At 45.8% G+C, this 20849-nt stretch overlaps 1 protein-coding gene and 1 long non-coding RNA gene across 5 annotated transcripts; one reads left to right on the top strand and one right to left on the bottom strand.

Moving 5' to 3' along the window:
- Nucleotides 1–1623: 1623 nt before the first annotated feature.
- On the bottom strand, nucleotides 1624–17884 carry LOC129563019 (bcl-2-like protein 2). 4 transcript variants are annotated; one of them, XM_088840000.1, is made up of 10 exons: nucleotides 17685–17747; nucleotides 17299–17386; nucleotides 16387–16826; nucleotides 15675–15791; nucleotides 4878–4992; nucleotides 4102–4169; nucleotides 3518–3624; nucleotides 2970–3057; nucleotides 2738–2889; nucleotides 1624–1818 (listed from the first exon to the last, which is right to left on the bottom strand). In XM_088840000.1, the coding sequence occupies exons 3-10, from the start codon at nucleotides 16816–16818 to the stop codon at nucleotides 1779–1781; spliced, it is 1119 nt and encodes a 372-aa protein (XP_088696126.1). In that variant the 5' UTR covers nucleotides 16819–16826; nucleotides 17299–17386; nucleotides 17685–17747; the 3' UTR covers nucleotides 1624–1778. The 4 variants fall into 4 exon arrangements, with proteins under 4 accessions (XP_088696126.1, XP_055292580.1, XP_088696123.1 ...); XM_055436605.2 differs by lacking the exons at nucleotides 15675–15791; nucleotides 16387–16826; nucleotides 17299–17386; nucleotides 17685–17747 and adding an exon at nucleotides 5352–5721; XM_088839997.1 differs by lacking the exons at nucleotides 1624–1818; nucleotides 2738–2889; nucleotides 2970–3057; ... (1 more) ...; nucleotides 4102–4169; nucleotides 4878–4992 and having other exon boundaries at nucleotides 11872–15791; nucleotides 17664–17884.
- LOC129563023 (uncharacterized) lies at nucleotides 17882–19912 on the top strand. Its single transcript, XR_008687293.1, has 3 exons — nucleotides 17882–18279; nucleotides 18563–18694; nucleotides 19414–19912. It is a non-coding gene; the product is annotated as an uncharacterized LOC129563023 (long non-coding RNA).
- Nucleotides 19913–20849: the final 937 nt, after the last annotated feature.

Raw genomic sequence — 20849 nt, forward strand, 5'->3', positions numbered from 1 at the left:
TTTCATCAAGAGGCCTTTGAGTTCCTCTTCACTTTCTGCCATAAGGGTGGTGTCATCTGCCTATCTGAGGTTATTGATATTTCTCCCGGCAATCTTGATTCCAGCTTCTGCTTCTTCCAGCCCAGCACTCCTCATGATGTACTCTGCATATAAGTTAAATAAGCAGGGTGACAATATACAACCTTGACGTACTCCTTTCCTATTTGGAACCAGTCTGTTGTTCCATGTCCAGTTCTGTTGCTTTTAGGATGTTGCATTTTCCCAAGTTACTTATCCAGTCTCTTCATAATCAGCCTCTGAAATTTCCATACTCAGCTTACAAGACACTGTTCTAGTTCAATCTAGATAGAGAAGACTCCCAAATAACTAACAAAGGACATAACAGCAGGTAGTACAAATGATCAAATGCTCAATTACTGGATGGTCAATACTGACCTAAAATTTCAAGCCATTTGAGAGGCAGAAGAAAGGCTCCATGAATATGGAAAGCCGTTTCTTTAACCAAAGATTAAAAGATTCTCAAAAAGAGCATCTACATCAAAGTCAATCATGCACAAGACATCCTAGGAACAGAAGTGAATGGTTCAATAAAGCAGAGGTTTAAATATTTAGAAACCCTGCAAGTAATGCAGCCTACAAAGGGTTGGGGGGGTGTGATGCAGTACCTAAGGACTTTTACTTAGAATATAAAACAGAGAAATCAGGTTATTAATATGACCAAGCAGCTAAAACTAAAGGATATTCAATGACTAGTTAATGGAACCACCCAAAATAAGTTAGCTGAACATATTTAGGTCGCAATTTCCCCTCCACAACACCGGCATTTCCAGAAATGAGAATTAACAGCCATCTGGGATTAAGACAGGTAGATAAATAATCCATACACCCAAAAGGCCAAACATTTTTTTTATTTTCAAAAACAACTTTATTCATGACACATATTAAAAAAAAAACTCCCACCCCCTGGAAATGAGCTAAAAAAATAAACAAAATCCACCTCCCACCTCCCTGTTCCCACTTCCTCCCATTCCCTCCAAATAAAAGGGAAAAAAAAAAGGCAAAGAAAAACAAAACAAAAAAAACTGAAAAACAAAAAACACCCCAAAACCCCCCAAAACAAGGTAGTGCATTTCCCCAGGGGGAAGGGGAATTTACACTGGAGCCGCTGGGAGCGGAACGGAGATCTTCCGGCTACAGAAACCTGCAAAGAAAGACACTCAAAACAGAAAAAGAAACACAAAAGGAAACAAAATAGATCACCAGGCAATCTGGAGGGGCAGGGAGCCAGAAAAGAGGGGCGGGGTGGGCGGTAGACCTGGCAGGACAGGAGCAGGCAGGAGGGGACTGTGAAAGTTAGGGAGAAGATGGAGGGAAGGTAACAAGCAGAACAGTTTGGTGTCCTTCCAGAGCCCTGGGTAAAAAAACCCCTCCTACCACCCATGCCCACCTACCCTTGAGCAGCCCCCAGGGGGGCAAAGGGGAACAGGGAAACAGGGGGAGCAGCTTGCGCGATTGAGACGTGTCCATGGCGAATCCCCAGAGTGAATGAGCAGCCCCCTGCCCCACTCCCTGGGCCTTCCCCTACTCCCCAAAGCAGGTCCCTCCTCAGCAGTTAGTTATGGGATTCTCCCCCCTTCCACAGTATATCTTTTTTTTTTTAAATATTTTTTTTTCCATCAAGGTCATCTTCTGTTTTTCTTTTTTTTTTTTTTTAATTCTTTTTTTTTTTCCTTCTTTCCTCTTTTTTTCCTCTCTCTCCTCCTAATACACACTTTTTTTTAGTAAGGGGAATACCATGATGTCGCTCTAGCCCGGCCCCTGGAAGAAAGAAGGAGAGTTAGGTGTTAACATGATCACTAAAGAGTTCAGCACAAGCCCCTCCCCCGTGGGCCCTCGCCCCAGTTACTGTGAAGGGAAGAGGGGAAAGAAGTTGCCAAGTCCTAAAACTGATCCCCACAATCCCAGAAACAGTGACACACCTGGCAAGTGGGAGGGGAAGTTAACTGTTATTACTTCGCCAAACAGTGGCAATAAAAAAATACATCTGAGACACAGGACAAGAAAAAGGACTCCTTTTTTATCCAGTTTTCAGTTCTCCACAGCTCTTAAATGCAAGGCTCTCACCAACAGATCTTCCCTAATTCCTCCAGGGAGCAGAAAGGCAAATCTTGTGAAAAGCCAAGATCTATACGCCTAATCCCTCTATTTAAATGTACAAAGATGGAAGTACAGAAACAACATGGATGCCACACCAGGCCCAGCATGGATTTAACCTTGCAAAAGCCTGGCTAGTTATTAGAGTAGTAAATATCTTGATCCTCCCACATCGCGTTCCAGGAGGATCAACTAGCCTCTGGTTTTCTTCAACCCTTCCCTATCTCTGGGAAACGAAGCAAATGTCCAAGCAGTACTTTCACTGCTCTGAGGCCCTGTTCTTCCCGGGCCTCCTGTGTAAACATTTTCACTGCCATCAACTTTCATGGAAAAAAAAAAAAAGGCTGGGAGAAGCAGCATCTCTCAGAAAAGGGTGGAGAGATCCAGCCCTTATCATCAATTCCGGCTCCAGAAAAAAGATGAGACTGGCCGCCTGGCCTGCAACTACCTTCCTCACCCTGCACAGGCAGGAGACCAAGTCCCTGGAACCAAGGGGGAGGGCAGAGGAGGGAGGTTCCTCAGGTGAGGAGAAAAGGAAGGGTTCATGGGAGGCGGGGGAGAGGAGCAGCCCATCTATCCTGACCTGTAGACGCGACCCCGGGGCCTGCTGTTAAAACCACTGTAGAATCGAGAGCGGGAACTGTTGTAGTTGGTAGTTCGGGCACGGTATCGGGCTCGTGGGAAACCTCGGTCTGTTGTGCTGATGCCTGGTCTGTTGGTTCGTTTAGGGATCACCTGAGAGTGACAAGCAACAGAAAGCCTTAGAGTCAACCCGGGGACTTCACTGAGAACCAGAACGATGGGATGGGGCTTACCTTGATCTGTCTTCCTCTAAATAAGGATTCATCTAAGGCCAGGGAAGTCCTCACTGACTCTTTGTCTGAGAACTCTATATACGCAAACCTGAAAAGATAACTGTCACTTTATCTGAGGTCGAAAACAGTAGCTCACAGGTAAAATACAATTTGCAGGCACGCTGAGTACAATGTGTTCATATTTTTAACTACTTTTCCAAAACACTTAATGGAAGATTTTAATCAAAATTTGCACCGACTTCTGGAAAACTATAAAATAGGATACAGAGGGTCCTGGATTTCCAGAGGGCAGAACAAAGTGAAGCCAAGCAGAAGCTGCCCCTCCATTCTAGTTCATGATCCCACCCACACCCAGCCCTCATCTTTGTTACCTCTTGGGCCTCTGAAAGCAATTTTAAGTATAATCCCTGATACATAATATTAACGCCATATCTTAAAAAGATGAAGACTACTTACTTTGACATACAGCTAACTTACTGCTCAATATAAATTGTAATTTATCTACTTTATAACTGTGATTAAAATGACCTCAACTTCCCCACACTTACCCTTTGGGATGGCCACTAAATTTGTCACAGAGTATAGTAACGCGGTTGACTGAACCACAGCCATGAAAGTGTGCTTCCAGCTCTTCTGCTGTTGCACCATAGTCCACCTGTTGGGGGTACATTTCACAGGCAATAGGCAAACTCCCATTTCAACAGATGATCCTGCCAAGTCTTTGGGGTGAGCCATCTTTGCGACCCCATGGACTGTAGCATGCCAGACTCCTCTGTCCCTGAGAATCTCCAGCTAAGAATTCCGGAGTGGGTTGCCATTTCCTTCTCCAGGGGATCCTCCCAATTCAGAGACGGAACCCACATCCTTTGAGGCCGCAGGAGGCCTCTTTATCACTAGTGCCGCCTGGGAAGCCCCCCATATACACCAAAGCACATCAAATCTAGTTCTCTAAGGAACTCTTCTTCCAACCCCAGAGCCTCTGCTAATCACCGTTAACTTTCACCTCATTCTAACCTTCCCTCCACTCCTTAAATCCACCACCTATCCTGGAAAAAGTTTCCATCAAGACTCCTATTAAATAATCTCCCAAACTAAGAGCTCCCCCAACCCCAATCAAGGCCCTCGTACATACATTGCCAACATAGATGGAACGGGCATCAGCCTCCATCTTCTCCTCAATGGACATGATCACTGGTCCAGCTTCAAAGAAAAAATAATCAGAAAATAACCCTTGTTTTCTACTTGGGCAATATATGCACCACTACCACCACCATCACCACCATTAATAAAGGTAAAGATTTTGGTCTGTTCAGTTCCCTGCTGTACCCAGTACCTAGAAAAGTCTAGCACATAGTAGGTGCTTATTCAATATTTGACAAGTTATGGAACAGATGAATACATTCTTAAAAATCAAAGAAAACAGTACATGAATCCCCTCCTGCTCCCAAATCAAGTCCCTATTGTACCCTTGGTTGAAATGATTTGAAAAATGAACAAAATTAAGTGGGCTGAGACTGGACATTTCGAGATTAGAGAAGCCTCCTGCAGCTGGGCATATTCTCTTAGAACTCCTAACTAAAGGGTCTCCAACTGAACGAAGAACTATTAGACTTGAAGGTCAAACACCAGCTGGCAACCTCCACAAAGAGTAGAGGAAGACGAAGAACAAAGAGAGCAACACATTTGTAACAAGGACAAAGGGAGGCACAAGACTACCATCAGGAAAACACAGGCCTTGTCTCACAAAGGTCAGAGAAACGCACAATGGACTATGACCACGGCAACCGCCCAGTAATTGCTCAGACAAGCAGCTCCAAGGTTCCGAGTATCTAATTCCATATAAACCGTAATTCCATAACCCTTCCAATCCGAGGACCTGGGCTCCGCGTGCAACCGCCAGTTACTCACCATTGCCCGGAGGTGGACTCATATTCATCTGCTTCTCTACCTCGTTCTGTAGCTCTTTTAGCTTCTCAGCCTCTTCCTCCATCTCCCTAACTCGAGCTTTGATCGCTTCCAGCTCCTACAATGAGTGGGGAGGGTATGGAGAAGAGCTTAAGAGGAACCAGCGCAGGGGCTCTGCCCTGCTCTCGATCCGCGCGCGGCCCCAGCCATGCTCGGCCATTTCCTTCGCCCCACGCGAGGGTCGTGAAGAAAAGAAAAGCAAGCTACCTTCTCTAGTACACTAGGCACCCATGACGCCGGAGTCTACCCGGCTGGGCCCCTTCTGGCGGTCGAGGCTGCGTCCCCGGCCCGGCCCCAGCCACGTTATTCCCCGCCCACCCCCACCCCCACCCCCCTCCCGCCTCCCGCTCGCCCGAGCTCTGGGCCTCCCGTGACCCGGCCGGTCGCCGGCCTCCTCACTCGCCCTCTTTCCCTCACCGGATCCTCAATGGCGCCGTCCCCCGGGTCACCCTCGACCAGTCCCGGCTCCTCCTCCTCCTCCTGGTTGCCGGGGGCTCCCGAGCCAGGCCCAGGGCCCGGAGCTCCCGGGGGGGCGCGGGGCCGGGGCGGCTCCTCTTCGGGCTCGGGCTCCGGCTCGGGCTCAAGCAGCAGCTCCTCAGGCTCCAGTTCCTCAGACTCCAAGCCGTTCCCGTAGTCCCCTGCGCCCCCCGGGGCCCCCTCCCCGGCCTCCCCACCGGCCCCGGGCACAAGATGGCGCCGCCGCCCCGGCCCGGAGCCCCGACCGCCCGCAGCCCCCGCTGCTGCTGCCGCCGCCGCCGCCGCCGCCATCGCCGCTCAGACTGCGGCCCGCCGCCCAGCGATTGGAGAGCTGCGCCGGCTTCGCCGAGGACTCATTAGTCAAGAAGCCTGCCCGTCACCACGAGCTAGGGCTCCATTGGGGAATATTACTTGGCAATCAAATGAGACCCCACCCCCAAGGCGGGGAATTGCGCCAAATTCTCAAATCCCGGTAGGGGAAGCCGGTTTGTCAATCAACACACGTCCCACCTCCTCTCAAGTCCTTAGGTAACAATAACGCCAAGCTGTGACGACGTTACTGCTTCTCCCCCGCCTGAGGGCGGGTCTGCGAAGTATAACGCTCGGTGATTGGCCGCTGGCAAGGGGACAGGAAAGGAACAATCTTCCGATCGCCTCGCCGAAGTGGCCCAGCCTCAGATGCCAATTGGCTCGCGAGATTCGAAGAGCTAACACCCATTTCGCGACAGGTGAACGGACTGCCGGGCTCCCATCAAGGGAAACCCGAGGTCACATGACTAGTCTTTAGGAGGCCGCCATCTTGATGCTGCTGGTTGCCAACTAGTGAGCTCTTGGAAGGTAGAGGCCGGAAACTGCGGCGGTTTCTGGAAACTGGTCTTCTATCAGGAATGCACCAGTAGATGGGATGTTTCAGCGGAGGGTTCTGAACGGCGCTGTCCATAAAGGAGTTAACCTTTCCTATCTAGGTTATTGGCACCACTATCTATCCACCATCCGTCAGGTCTCCCCAAACCAGAAAGCAGGGAGTAATCCCCACTCCAGTACCTGTCATGAGCCCTCTGTGTGCTGTGTTTCTGCACAGGCATACTTTCCAAGCATTCTGTGCATGCCCCAGTTTCAGCCTGTTCTTCTCTTGCTTGACTTATTTACAGCCACTTCTTGCCTGGAGAATCCCAGGGATTGGGGAGCCTGGTGGGCTTCCGTCTATGGGGTCGCACAGAGTCGGACACGACTGAAGTGACTTAGCAGCTTAGCAGCAGCAGCAATGGATCAGCTTCCAATAGGTCACGACCCCAGTTCACACAAGATAAAATCTCAAAACTCCTTAGCTAGACCTTAGAGAACTCCAGACCAGGCTCCTTGGTGAATGTTGTTTCCACGCTTCTCATTCCAGTGGGTGTATCTGTACCCAGGTCTGTGCCTCTGCATATGCAGCCCCTCTTCAACCAGACCACACTAAACCCCATCATCACCTCCCCTGCGAAGCCTTTCACTCGCCTCGCCTCCTCTCCCATGGCAAGCAGGCCTACCTCTGAACAGTTCATTATTTTGTGCAACCTTTCCTAAATAGTGCTTGTGAGAGCCTGGAGATGAAAGGCTGGTCTCTAATTATATTTGCATCTCCACCTTAGGGCAATATGCCTAGCACATAGTAAGTGTCCAGATAAATGTTTGTTGATCAGAAGATACATTGACTGGGGATCTGGGTGTCACCCTTCATTTACAACGCTTTCCGAGACTTCAGACCCTGCTTCAGACCCCAGAGGAATTCCACCACACCATTGCACTCTGAGATACCAATGAAATCTAGCCCTGCAAGACAGGGTTGCCATAGTTTAGTGGTGCTCCTACACATTTATTAAAAAGGAAGGAATGGCAGTGCTAAGTTGGCAAGAGGGATAGTTATAGCCAGAACAAGCTACAGTTTGAGAGCCAGCTTCACCTGAGCCTAACCAAATAGTTATTGAAACAGCCTGGAGAGGATGTGCATAGCTTGGTAGGGGGTTTTGGATAAGAGGAGATTCCTATTAGCAAACCAAAAAGTCAGAGCTTCACAGTATACCCCAGTCTTCCCCTCACCCTCATTTTTTTCTTTTTCTCCCCACACAGATCCTTACCTCAGGAACAGATCATCTTGGAGCAGAGTCACAGTTGCTTAAAATTTCACCAAAAAATACTTCATGAACCATCTCAGCTTCAGTGGTCTGGGAGAACTAAGTTTAGCACCAAAGACAAGCTCTAAAAAACTGAGTTGGCTGGAAGAAAGATCTTTTCTACTGATTTTAACCAAGTCAAGACTTGGATGTTAATTGGTACCTAGTTTAAGAAAGCCAATTAAGGGAAATGGGATTTTTAAAATAATGCCTTTAAATCCAATTTTGTTAAGCACTTGATTTTGTAACAGGCACCATCCTAGACTCCTTGTTATGTTATCTCATTGGATTCTCAAAACAACATTATGAAGTAAGGAATCACAAAACCATAATCTTTTTTAGGGATGAGAAAAGAATGAAGTGGAACTAATTAGAAGTGAGCAGGGAATTCAAAACCAGATTTAAAAGCTCAGAACAATATTACTATAAGGTCTGTTTTAATATACAGAGAGAACATTATGTATGATCCTGAAGTTGAAAAAATAAATTCCAACAATAGACAAATGTTTAGGCAACCTATAATTACATCACAAGATGATGCACTGGTTTTTTAAAAAAAGGTTTACACCGTGATAACTCGCAAAAATTTTTGTTAGGCCAAAAAGTAGAATGTAAAATTGTATATAAAATGTGATTTAAAGCTATGTATACCTGGTTTAAAAAAAAAATACCAACTTGGGCATTGGGAGGAAAAATAAGAACGAAGATAATCTTTTCTATGGCAATATGCAACATATTTTTTAAATATTTAACCCAGTAATTGTGTTTCTTCTAATCTGTTCTAAATAGATAATCTAAAACCTAGATAAAAATTTGAGAATAATGATGTTCATCAAAGTGAAAAAAAATGTAAACAACTTGATTGTCCAAGTGGGCACTTTTCAGGAAAATTATTATAAAAGCATATATTGTAATTTTATATAGTCATTATGTCTTCAAAACGTATGTAATGACAAGAAAAATGCTCACAATATAATGGTAAGCAGAACTGCAGTATACAAAATTATGTATACAGTATGATCATAAAGTATAAGTACAGACAACAGAAAAGAAATATACCAAAATGTTAACAGTGATCCTCTCTGGATAGTAGGATTATGATTGATCTTCTTTATAATTTCTCATGTTCTATGATTTTTCCACAATATCAATTATTATTTTTTATTTAAAATTTAAAAAACACTCCAACTTCCCAACTTACTCAGTAAACATTATTTACTTTTACAAACACATTTTTGAAAGATATTTGAATGGTGATTTGTAAGATACTTTCCTATTAGGCTGTAAACTGTAAAAGGTAGGGGCACCTTCTTAATTATCTTTGCATTGCCATTGGCTATCACTGTGCTCAATAGGTGCTAACTGAATGGATGATCTTCTGTAATAATCTTTTTAATATATATTTAATTGGAGGATAATTGCTTTACATGTAATAATCTTATATCCTGCGTTTGTTGATGCATAGAGAACATCAAAGAGATGTTTTCCTCTGTGAATGAATTTTAAAAAAATTGGTATGTAATGATACAAGGTTCACCCATTATAAGTATACTTTTCCTTCAGTGGAAGTGAAAGTGTTAGTTGCTCAACCCTGTCCTACTCTTTGCGGCCCCATGGTCTGTCCATGGAATTCTCTAGGCAAGAATATTGGAGTGGGTTGCCATTCCCTTCTCCAGAGGATCTTTCTGACCCAGGGATTAAACCGGGTCTCCTGCATTGCAGGCAGATTCTTTACCTTCTGAGCAACCAGAGAAGCCCCCTTTCCTTCAGTAATAACCTATAAATAGAAGGCCATGGAGTTTCAGAAAAACTGTAACTCAGTGATGTTGTGCCCTAGAAGGAGGAACAATGTGTTAAGGAAAGTGAGTGGTCAGTATAGTTGAGAAAAGGAGAATTAAATCCGTAAAAATGGATGAGGGCATGTCCAGTTCTGTCCAGAAGGGAAAAGTTTTCTCACTAAACATATAAATACTTAGGTTCCTAATATAGTTTCATCCCTATTTTTAACTCCTGCTTTGAAAATTTTACCTTGACTGCTGCAATAATTCCATCTATAAGTACATTGTTTAATATGGTAGCCACCAGTCACATATGGTTACTCTGAGCACTTAAAATGTGAAATGGTCTGAATTGAGATGTACTGCAGCTGTCAGATATACACTGAATTTCAAAGACTCAGGATGAAAAAGTGACTAAAATGACTTAATTGTTAACATTAACTATAGACTGAAATTATAGTAGTCTTTATATACTGGGTGTAAAAAATACTATTAAAATTAATTTTACCTGTTTCTTTTAGCTTTTTTTAATGAGGCTACTAAAAAATGTAAAATACCTATGTGGCTTGCATTCTATTTCTATTGGACAGTGTTGACATAGAACCTTGGAGCCTTGATCATTTACTTACCTCTATTTTGAGTCCATTCCAATTATTTTCTAATGCAGAGTCTGCCCTGGCCTACCTTAACTCCCTAGGTCCAACCTTGAGGGGAAGTAGGGTTGCCATTAGTAAAAAGGAGCCTCTGTTGGGCTGCTTAATCTCCATTCTGCTTGGTTAACTTTTAGAAAACTTTGTGCCCTGAAAACCTTGTTTTAATATGCTGTACCTTATGAAATGTGTTCCTTATCAAAACTTCCAAAAATACTGATAGCAAAAAAAATAAAATTACCCATAAAATCCACCATCCAGAGATAATCACACTAATGATATTTTGGCATATACCCTTCCTCAAACTTTCAATACACAAATAAATATAGAGATATATATGTATGTGTGTATATACATATTTTTTTAGCAAAATGGGATCATACTGTATAGTTTTCTACTGTTTTCCTTTTTACCTAATATATACAGAAACATTCTTCCATGTCAATAAAAATATTTTTCCAATTTCATTTTTCATGACTTTATTCAGAAGTTACCTTAGAAATGAGGACTTTTCTGAATCACTCTATTTATCATTGAAACCTATACATATACCTTCCCAGTCCTACCCTAATGAATTATTTTATTTTTCTCCATAGCATTTGCCCCAACATGAAATGTTATGTTAATTAATGCTGTGAAATTTATTTATTTATGTAGGTAAATAGTTATTTACCTTTATTTGTTTCCATTACTAGAATACAAGTAACATGAAGGCAGAAATTTGTGCCTATTTGTCCACTTCTCTAGCTCAGTGCCTAAAACTGTCCTCAGCACACAGAGGATGCTTGAATATTTGCTGAATGAATGACTGGATTAATAAAAAACTATATCATATTCCATTATATTATCTTTTTTGGTTGATTTTTTAAATATTGTTATTTTATTTATATCTCACCTGTATCCACATTTAAGACAGCTTTTAAAGTTTTCAAAGGATCTGCTCTCAACTAAAAACAGAATATCTATAATCCATCCATTTGTTAGAAAGTATAACTAAATGTTGCCCAATTTTCATCAGAAGTGTCATTTGGAGAAATAACATTCACAGAGAACTGTGTGAAGAATAAACAATCCATCTGTCCGTTTAGATAGTCTGAAATTTAGCCCTATTTTAAACTACGGCGTCAGAGAGCATATTTGGGCTAAATTGTGATGATTCTGATAAAACAAGCCTACTGAATCCTCCTTCGGTGTTTCTGCAAGAAATGGTAGTGTAAAACTCAACACCGTATTGCTATTAGGTGTTTTAGACGGTCATGTCCACTAATGGCACTCAGTGCCTTCTCAGAAGAGCCACAAAACTTTTTGCTACCTTGAGGAACTGAAAAGTTTTATAAATCCTAAAAGGGATGTGAATCTCATTGTTCACCAATTTTCCTTAGCTGCCAAGAAGCTCAGAGTTGAATTCATAGCCTACCTTTAGTATTTGGCAATACTGCTTATAGAATGCTTTTCTGTGTTAATTTTCCTTTTGCTGTCATTTTATTGTAATATTTCAATTTTCCCTTTACCCTTACTTTAAAAATCTATATTTTCCTATTGTTTTGTCTTTTGTATTATAGTAAGATATTACAAATGCTTTTTGGAATTAGGCAAATTATAAACCAATCAAACCACAGTAGGAATAAATGCACTAGCTAATATAGCCTGGTGATAGGAACTGTTTAGTTCAGTTCAGTTCAGTCGCTCAGTCGTGTCCGACTCTCCGCGACCCCATGAATCACAGCACGCCAGGCCTCCCTGTCCATCACCAACTCCCGGAGTTCACTCCATAGAGTCGGTGATGCCATCAAGCCATCTCATTCTCTGTCGTCCCCTTCCCCTCCCGCCCCCAACCTTTCCCAGCATCAGAGTCTTTTCCAGTGAGTCAACTCGTCGCATGAGGTGGCCAAAGTATTGCAGTTTCAGCTTTAGCATCAGTCCCTCCAATGAACACCCAGGATTGATCTCCTCTAGAATGGACTGGTTGGATCTCCTTGCAGTACAAGGGACCCTCAAGAGTCTTCTCCAGCACCATCTAATTCCCTTTTCCCAAAAGCCATGCTCACTAAGCCACTCTCTGATTTTAATGGCTTGTCCTGTAGATTTTTCTGTATAGAGAGAATAGAAATGCAACAGTGCATTCCTCTAAGCAGTATATTTTTCACTGCAGTTTAACACAGAAACCAAATACCATGTTATTGCATTGGATTATAGAAAGACTAGAAACTACCACTTGTAATTTCAAATAAGATACTATTCTTGTCAGACATGACTTTGATATGGTCCTAGACTAGAAGTACAGAAGGATGGGCTAAACAGTTCTATAGGTCCCATCAAGTTTAGCAGTTCACATTAAAATGGCTGAAACCAAATGCCTAAGGGGACGAGAAAAGTAAACAAGGGCTCCATTTTTGCCAGACTTAAGTCTGAAGTAGGTAGCAGGACATTGAGAAATGGTCATCATCACACACTTCTGATGAGAAGCTAAACCACAACTGGGGACTTGATTCCATCAAAAAGATTTTTCACAGGTTTTGTTTCGTTTTGGGGTTTGTTGTGGCTATCCCAAAGCATCATATACACGCACCCTCTCGAGGCTTGGGTTGGCACAGGTGCAGTTCTTGGCTTTGGCATTTGGCTGAGATAGGGGGTGGAGGAACAACTCTGATTTTTTTTTTTTGGCCTGGCTTTCAGGACCTGAGTTTCCTGTCCTGGGATCAAATTCAGGCACTTAGGCAGTGAACGTGTGAAGTACTAACCACTGGACTGCCAGGGAATTTCTTCTTCTTTTTTTTTAAATTTTTTATCTCAATATTTTCCCAAATGCCTATTTCTATTATTCTAATTCTTGGCCTTAATAAGGTCATGATGAAATGATTAGATCAAGAAATGTCCTGACCACAGGCTATACAGTATAGAAGTCACAAACCCTGCTCAGTCCTTCTCATTAAACTTCTGGGCTTTATTTATTTATTTTTTAATACGACCATTACATATTACACAAAAATAAAAGTCAAATGAACTTGGTATTTATAAATTATTAAATAAAAATACAGGAATATATATTTATATTTATAGAGCTTTTCTTCTCTTCTAAACTAACCAAATCTGTTCTCCCGCCGCTTTATGATTTTAAAAAAGTAAAATAGTGTATGCCCCAGGTGAGTGGGGAGTGGGGTTAATAAGTGCAGGACCTACTTGCCCTACTTCTGCTCCTTCCTTGGCCTAAGCAAAGTCCATATTTGTCCCTTTGGGCTCTGGAGAGCAAGTAACACCCTCTCCACCTATTTAATCTCTGAAAAATGGCAATAAGATTTATTTCCCTTATTTTTTAAAAAATGAAATGGATTTAAAAATTGGGAGCCATACTCAGCCATCTTGGCCAAGAGCTAATCCCAAGGAACTATATGGCTCTAAAAGAGAGTCTCTAGTTTTCCCTGACAGAAGAGTCTCTGGGGTTTCCAGTCCCTCTCAGGCTAAGAAGGGCAGGACATGTCAAAACTGCCCTCTGTGGTCCCATCCAAGCTATACCTCTGGAAATCCAGCCCACGCCCCTTTCCCTTTCAGAAAACAGCCTCTCCTTCCACCCAGGTGTGAAGGCCTCCGAGCAGGGCTTTTTGGTAACTGACCACGGTCCCTGCCTCCCCTGTTTGCTACAGGCTCCAGGAAAACTACGAGGGCTAGACGATCTGCGGCAGAGTGGTGGGGGAAGAGTCTGTCCCAAACCTGGGGGAGCACAGGCTCCAATTTGGAGCTGATGGTCTAGTCAGTGGTTTTCCAACTTTCTTTTTTCAGCAGCAAACCCCTTAATGCAAATAAAATCTTACCCTGAACCCCGATATGTAAGACAGCTACAGGGGAGCTGTTCTGAGGGCAAGTCGCCTAGCCTGCTCAGCAGCCCCTCTTCGTCTCCCCCAAGGACTCCTGAGGCAACCCCTAGGAAACTTCAGGGTCCTGCCAAGCAGGTGGAAAACCAATGGCCTAGTTTGTCCTGAGCAAGTCAGAAACCCCCACACACCCCAAAACTGCCTGCCACAGAGCAGCTCTGAGTGCCTGGTACCAGCATACTCACAACAGACCAAGTGGCCCATGCAGTCCACCACCTCCCCTATAAATATCATTAAAAAGTGCAGCCCTCCTCAAAAGCAAAAGTCTGAGCTAAACACCTGAGGCCAATTTTGGTCCCACGTTCTCATGAGTACAACTATGTCGCCACATTCTAGGACCAGTGAAAATCTCCAAGAGTCAACCATGGTCTAGCTAAGCAGGTCAGTGCTCAGGATCAAGGGCAGGGTTCTAGAGCACTGTGTCAGAAGAAGTCAGCATTGGAAAGCAGCAATTTTAGCACCTTGGAAAGTGCAGCAGTGAGGTCTGGCTCAGGACATGCATCTGGAGTGAAATCAATCATGTCTTTCTCAAAAGAAAAAGCTGTCATCTGAATCTGTTTTAGAGGACTGTGCGCTCTAAAGTTAACATCCTCAGACTCTGAGGTACAGACAAGTAACACCCATGCAAACAGTGTGGCTTCCAAGAAAATATCAATGCTTCTAGGTCATGGGAGGTACTCTGGAACCCAGACACCTGGCCAGTAACATACACGTCACCCTCACACGCATGGGGTTCAGAGCTGGAATGTTCCTCTCAAGGCATCCACAGTCTTTCCGAGACACAGTGCAGGACAAGACTATATTCCAGGTCTGCATTTACGTCCACACACTCAAAAGGAAAATTAGTTAAGAGCCCCAATTTAGAGTTTAAGTTTGGATACAGAAGGTCCCAGAGATAGGGAACCCTTTAGGCACCAAGGCGCCCCAGTGGGAGAGAAGGGCAGGGGCAGCTCCAGCTCCCAAAGCCCCCACCCACTGCAGGCTCCACAGCCCTGCCTTTCTGTCAGAGCCCGGGAGGCAGCAGCAAGTGTGTGATGCACAAGGAAGGGGGATGATGAAGGAACAAGGCCAGCTATAGAACTGCTCTTCTCTCCAAAGCCCTGCTGACAACTTTCTGCAAAAAAGTGGCCAGAGCCCTCAGCCTGGATACAGTGTTTCTCCCTCAGCCTTGAGGCAGCAAGACAAGGGGGAGAGGGAGGGGAAGGTTGGGAGGAGGGACAGAGAGCTGCCCTTGTTCTCACCACTGCAAGAGGGAGTGCATGCGTTCTCTTCGAGGAATCTCACCGCCACCAGATTAGCCCAGCGTGCACACGAGCACACATGCCCACTCCTGTCTCAGCAGCCCTCAGTCACAGCGCCTCTTCCGAGCCCCTGAGAACCCCGAGCTCCCGTTCCAAAGGGATGTGCCTTCTGTATTTGCCCCAAATCCCACTCACTGAATGGAGATGCCAACTCCCTCTGCAAGCCCACCTCCCTCAGGGCAGCAAATCAAGCTCCAGGCAGTTTCCTGGGCCTATACCTACAGGCGTGATCCTTCCCACCTCCCCCCAGCCCTGGAATGACTCCATCTCCTGACTTTCCAAATACATTCCACAATGTCTCCAGCTCAGTCTTTCAACGGCCTGCTTGGCACACTCAGCTCCCTCACACACCACCTTTCCCCTTCCAATTCCCGTTCCATGCCCATTCTTTCCCCCACTTCTTCCAAGGGCATTCCTCCACTCTGCTCCTGCTCTCCTGCCCCCCAGCCACACCTCACCCCACCTGGCCCTGGACTTTCTCACTTGCTAGCGAAAAAGGCCCCTACGGTCACCAGGGCCCCCAGTGCCACGGCCCCCGTCAGCACTGTCCTCACTGAGGCCCAGTTCCCCTCCCGCAGACGCCGCGCCTCCTCCAGGGCCCCGTCCCCGTATAGAGCTGTGAACTCCGCCTGCGGGAGAGAAGGGAAGTAGGAGAGAAAGAAGGAGAAAGGGAGATCAGGAGAGGAAAGAGTGGAGAAAAGAGGAGAGGAAGAGCTCCAGTTCCGTCCCCTGCAAGCACTACCCCACCCCCAGCCCCCTGGATCGCCCATGAGCACCTGGCTCATTTGCCCTTCTCTACCTCAGGTGAATCCCATCAGAAATTTCCCTGGCCAAAAATTCTGCTCAGAACTGGCATCCTTTGTCAAGGCTTGTCTGGTCACCACCCATCCCTGATCCCTGACCCCTCCCATGCCATGTACTCAGGTGTAAAAAATTTGTGATGGTTGGATGCCATTTCTGTGCAGGCACTACCTGGCTACTGTGAGTTCTGTCCTCTGCTTTGGACCATGAGCCCACCGAATAATGACTGCATGGCAGCCCTGGAGTGCAGAGTTCAGAGATGCCCATAGTGAGGGCACCTGATTCCACCCAAACAGGCAGACTCGGCCCCCACGCCTCATTCCCAGCACAGCCGCCCCCAGCTCCAGCCAGAGCCCCCAGTATTCCCCCTGGAGACCAACTTTTCGGAGGGATGTTCAGAGCAGCAATCGAGAAGCTTCTTACCCAGCCCCCGCTGCTGTGGATCCAGTCAGCCAGTCGCGTCTCCAGGTAGGCCACCATCCACTCCTGCACTTGTCCCACAAGTGGCTCCATCTCCTTGTTGACACTCTCAGCACACAACGCGGCTCCAAAGACAAAGAAGGCCACAAGGCGGCCCCAGTTGGGGCCCCCTTGGAAGAGTTCATCAGAGACCTGGGTGAAGCGTTGCTGGGCCGAGCCCGGGGTCACATGCAACTGAGCTGCCAGATCGGAGAAGGTGCGCCGGAAGCGGGTCTCGAACTCATCTCCAGCTGCCCGCATGGCTTGGTGTAGCGGATCAGCTGCTGGGCCCTCCCCGGGGCCAGCTCCACAAACATACCCCTTCTGCCTCAGCTTATAGCCCACAAAGTCTGCCACTAGAGCCCGTGTGTCTGGGGCCGAGGCTGGGGTCGCCATCCGGGCGGCTGTTGGAGTCAAACATATAAGACTGGCATGAATATATGGTCAGAGGCCCAGAAGGAGGTATTTCAGGTTTAGCCAGCCCATGAGATAGGCAGGGAGGTGAGGGGAAATCTCAGAGACCTCTGGGCCGGGAGGGGTACGAGCAAGAAAATTAGGCCATGGCGAGGGGCCCCACGGCTAGAGGGGCTGGCCCTTAAAATTCGAAATATGCCAAATTCAATATAAAACAAGTAAATTTCATCTAAAATACTTTAGATGCTTTCCATAACAAGACAACAACAGCTCTATGACACCCCTACAACCCCTCCCCCTCCAGTACACACCTTTTTGGCTAGAGGAAGGGGCTTGGGGCCTCCCCAGGGGCAAGATGCGAAGATGCTGGCAGAGGCACAAGATGGGGGAGGAGACAGGGGCTGAAGGGAAATGGGGAGAACCAAAGGATTGCCTGGGACAGAGAAGGAAGGGGACACTCACCCAGCCTGGATGGCAGCTCTTAGGACCCAGCACTGGTGGCAAGGAGCCCCCAGCTGGGGCCTTTCATCCTCCTGCCCAGCCTGGAGCCCTGGGAAGGGGAGGGGAAATCAGAGCTAGGTGGGGAAGACTAGGAATCAGGGTCTGGGCTGAGAAGGGCTGGGGTTGCAGCTCCCGGGACCAGGCCCCTGCCCCCAACGCTCTACCAGCTGTGTGGCCGAATCCATGTTTAATGACTGTCCTCCCGGGAAACCCAGGGCCAAGGGCTTCCTGCCGACACCATCTCTGCTCCCGGCTCCCCTCAGTGCAGCCCAGAGGCCCAGCTCCTCCCTCACCCCCACCCTCAGCCGGGCTCCAACCCCGCCTGCCTGCCAGGTTAGGGATCTCACGGGTCAGGCCGCTGCCGGGATCCGGCTGTTTCCTGGTGCAGGAGCTGGGAGGGAGGGAGAGAGGGAGGAAGGGAGGGAAGGAAGGAGGGAGGAGAAAGGGGGGGCGGGAGGGAGGGCCCGGCGCCGGGTGATGATGGGGCCCAGAGATGCGTCCAGAGAGAGGGGCGGGGCTGGGACACAGGCTTGGGAAGAGCCACAACTCTGGAATGGAGAGGGCCGCTGGAGGCCAGGAAGAACAGGGCCAGGAGGGCATCGAGGGCCAGGCAGGGCTTCTGACCCTGGAGGCTGTGAAGAGAAGCCGGCTGGGCCTCATGAAACCTTGGAGGAAATTCAGCATTTCCAGAAGGTCTCTGACATTCCATGCACTTGTTGAACTCTTCCAGCCCTGGAGTGGGTGCCCAGAAAAGAGGAACAGTTCCCATACTGGTGGGAACTGCCTGCCAGGTGCTTTACCCCGTGGGACTGGCAGACGTGACACAGACAGCAGACACTTCCTCTTCTCTCCAGGACCTTTAACCCAGTGGCCTCTGTGTAAGCTGGGGCTTTAGCCAAGCATCGGAGAGCCAAGACTCAGATATGCAAGCAGTTTCTGCAGGTAACTTTTCTTTATCTTCTTTCTTCCTTTTTAAATAATCAGATTGGTTTTCTTTTTAATTCTTTCTACCCAGTGCATGAACTTACTCTCATTATGAAAAAGTCAAATAATATAGAAGTGTAGAGAAAAAAACACCAGTCCTCAGTCCCTCTGCCGCTCCCCAAATCCCACTTCCCTCCTGCCAGTTGCCAATGTCAAGGTTGATGTTTATCTTTTCAGATTACATATATGTACACACATACGTGAATGTCTATTATTTATACCAGGCAGTGTGTTTACACAGGGTGTGAAGCCACCTGACCACAGCCGATCCACACGAGGGCACCCTCAGGCATTCTGGCTGGGGCCCACCGGCTCTTGCAGCTGGCACTTCCTACAGCGCCATTTGGAGGACTCTCCAACCAGACCAAAACAGGTAACCCAATTCTCCTTCCCGATGGTTCCTTTGCTTCTGCCTCCAGTCCAAGCCTTGGTATTCCCATCTGCCCCAAACTAGAGAAGAAACGATGGTAACAACTAACACATTTTGAAGACTTATTAGGTATTAAATGCTTTCTTTACATGCTTAATATTTTATCCTCACACCGGTCCTTATGTTGTGTTATCTTCATTCTATGGATGAGCAAAGTGAGGCTTGGAGATGTTAAGTAATTTTCCCAAAGCCACATACTGAGAGGACAGGCCTCAACCTAATTGTGATTTGAAAGTTTGTCTTAACTTTAACATTGTACTGCTTCAAGGTCCCTCTTTGCTTCCGGTAATCAATGTTATCATGCCGTTTACGAGGCCAAGCCAAATCCACACCATTTACAAACCCAAACTCAGTTCTCCCCAATATTCTGAACCTAACATCTATTTCACTCCTTTATAACTGTGTCCTTTCAACCATCTACATTTCTTCTTTGCTCTTGGGATAGTCATTCCAGATGCCATCAGCAAGGTGGCCTCCTTTTTTAGAGAATAATCTAGTCCTTCATTTGCAGTCTTGATTTCTTCTAAGATGTTTACTTGAAATAAAAACACTTTCAAGTCTCAGGATCCAAATAGATTTCTCTCTTCCTGCCCATTCATTTATAAGCTCGGTGACAGAAGGCACTGAATCATACTCACTTTTATGTCCTCATGGCCTAACAGACCTTCAGTAAATGTTGACTGAAGAAATCACTCGATGCCTCTGGCCAGTTATTGAGCAGGCCCAGTCAAATGTTTGAAGATCACTGCAGTGGCTACTTAAGAAACAAAGACTGTTGGACCAACACAAATTACACCAGGTCTAAGGCTGTGTGCCTCAAGGATCTTCTCCGACCAACACCACAGAGCCAAGGAATGGCAGCTCAGACAACAGAGCTCTTCCCAGAAAACCTTGGGACATGTAGGCTGACATTGAACCTTACCTGTTCCGTCAATGACATATGGTACCAGTGCAAGGAATACAGTTTTAAACTGCTTGACTATAACACAAATTACTGTAGCATTCTTTCATACCCTAAAATATGAAAAGAATATGTTTTCTGTGGATTACATATGTATGTGTAAAATAAGAAAATAAAACTCAGTATCACTTTAAAAATGAGTCCTGGCTAAAGAGCATTGCTATGCTTAATACTGGAGTTAAAATGCCAACAGGAATAAATTGTATAATAAACAGTATATGTCTATTTATTTCCAACTTAGTCACTTGTGATTTTACAGTTAAACTCCCTTGTTGCTTTAGAGATTCCATTTCTACTCTAACATTCCATATTTCAGTGCTCGGAGAAAGTTAATTATTACCATGAAATGTTTTAATCCACTTAATTAAGTGTATAAAACAGTAGACTCTAGAATGGAACTGCTGAGATTCTAATTCCAGCTCCCCAAATATTAATTTACGTGACCTTGGACAAGAGACCTACCCCCTCCTTCAATTTTCTCATCCATAAATGAGGCATAATACTCCCTTTCCTATGATGAATGTACTGTATGTTAGTGTTTGTAAAACAATGGTACCTGGCACATTTTAAGTGCTACCTAAGATCAGTAGGGAGTTAGAAAAAAAACTTCACTTTTTTCCACAAATACAGAAGAAAAAAAAAAAAGGAGTAAAAAGCAGCTCTGTGCTCTTGGAGCTCTCCCTGGAACTACAACTCCACAGTCCCAATTCCGAGAAAGATATGTGATGATTCATTCAAGAATTTAAGGGCCTACTATGTGCTGAAACTCACCGTGAATCAGACACAGCCTCTGCTGGTCAAAGAGCAGAGTTTTAATCCACTTTTTCTTACAGATGAGAAAACTGAGGTCCAGAGAAGTTGTGCCTTGCTCAAAGTCACACAGCTAAATAGCACCAGAGGTGAGACCAGAAACTAGGTCTTTCCACAATTCTCAGCTCAGAACTCTTTCCAAAGGGCCACCCACCTATTTGAGCACCACATCTCAATTTCTATTTGAGGCTCTACCTAGCTTTTGTGACTTTCCCATATTTGCACCCGCCACTACCATCCTCCCAAACCTGGAGCCTAGGGTTTAGGAAAGAAAACATTGAGCCCAGAAGAGAAAGTTACGGGCTGGGCGGTTTGAACCTTCCTCGA

Source organism: Moschus berezovskii, chromosome 9, assembly GCF_049115385.1.
Source record: "Moschus berezovskii isolate FMDL1 chromosome 9, NW_MosBer_1.0, whole genome shotgun sequence".
NCBI lineage: Eukaryota > Metazoa > Chordata > Mammalia > Artiodactyla > Moschidae > Moschus > Moschus berezovskii.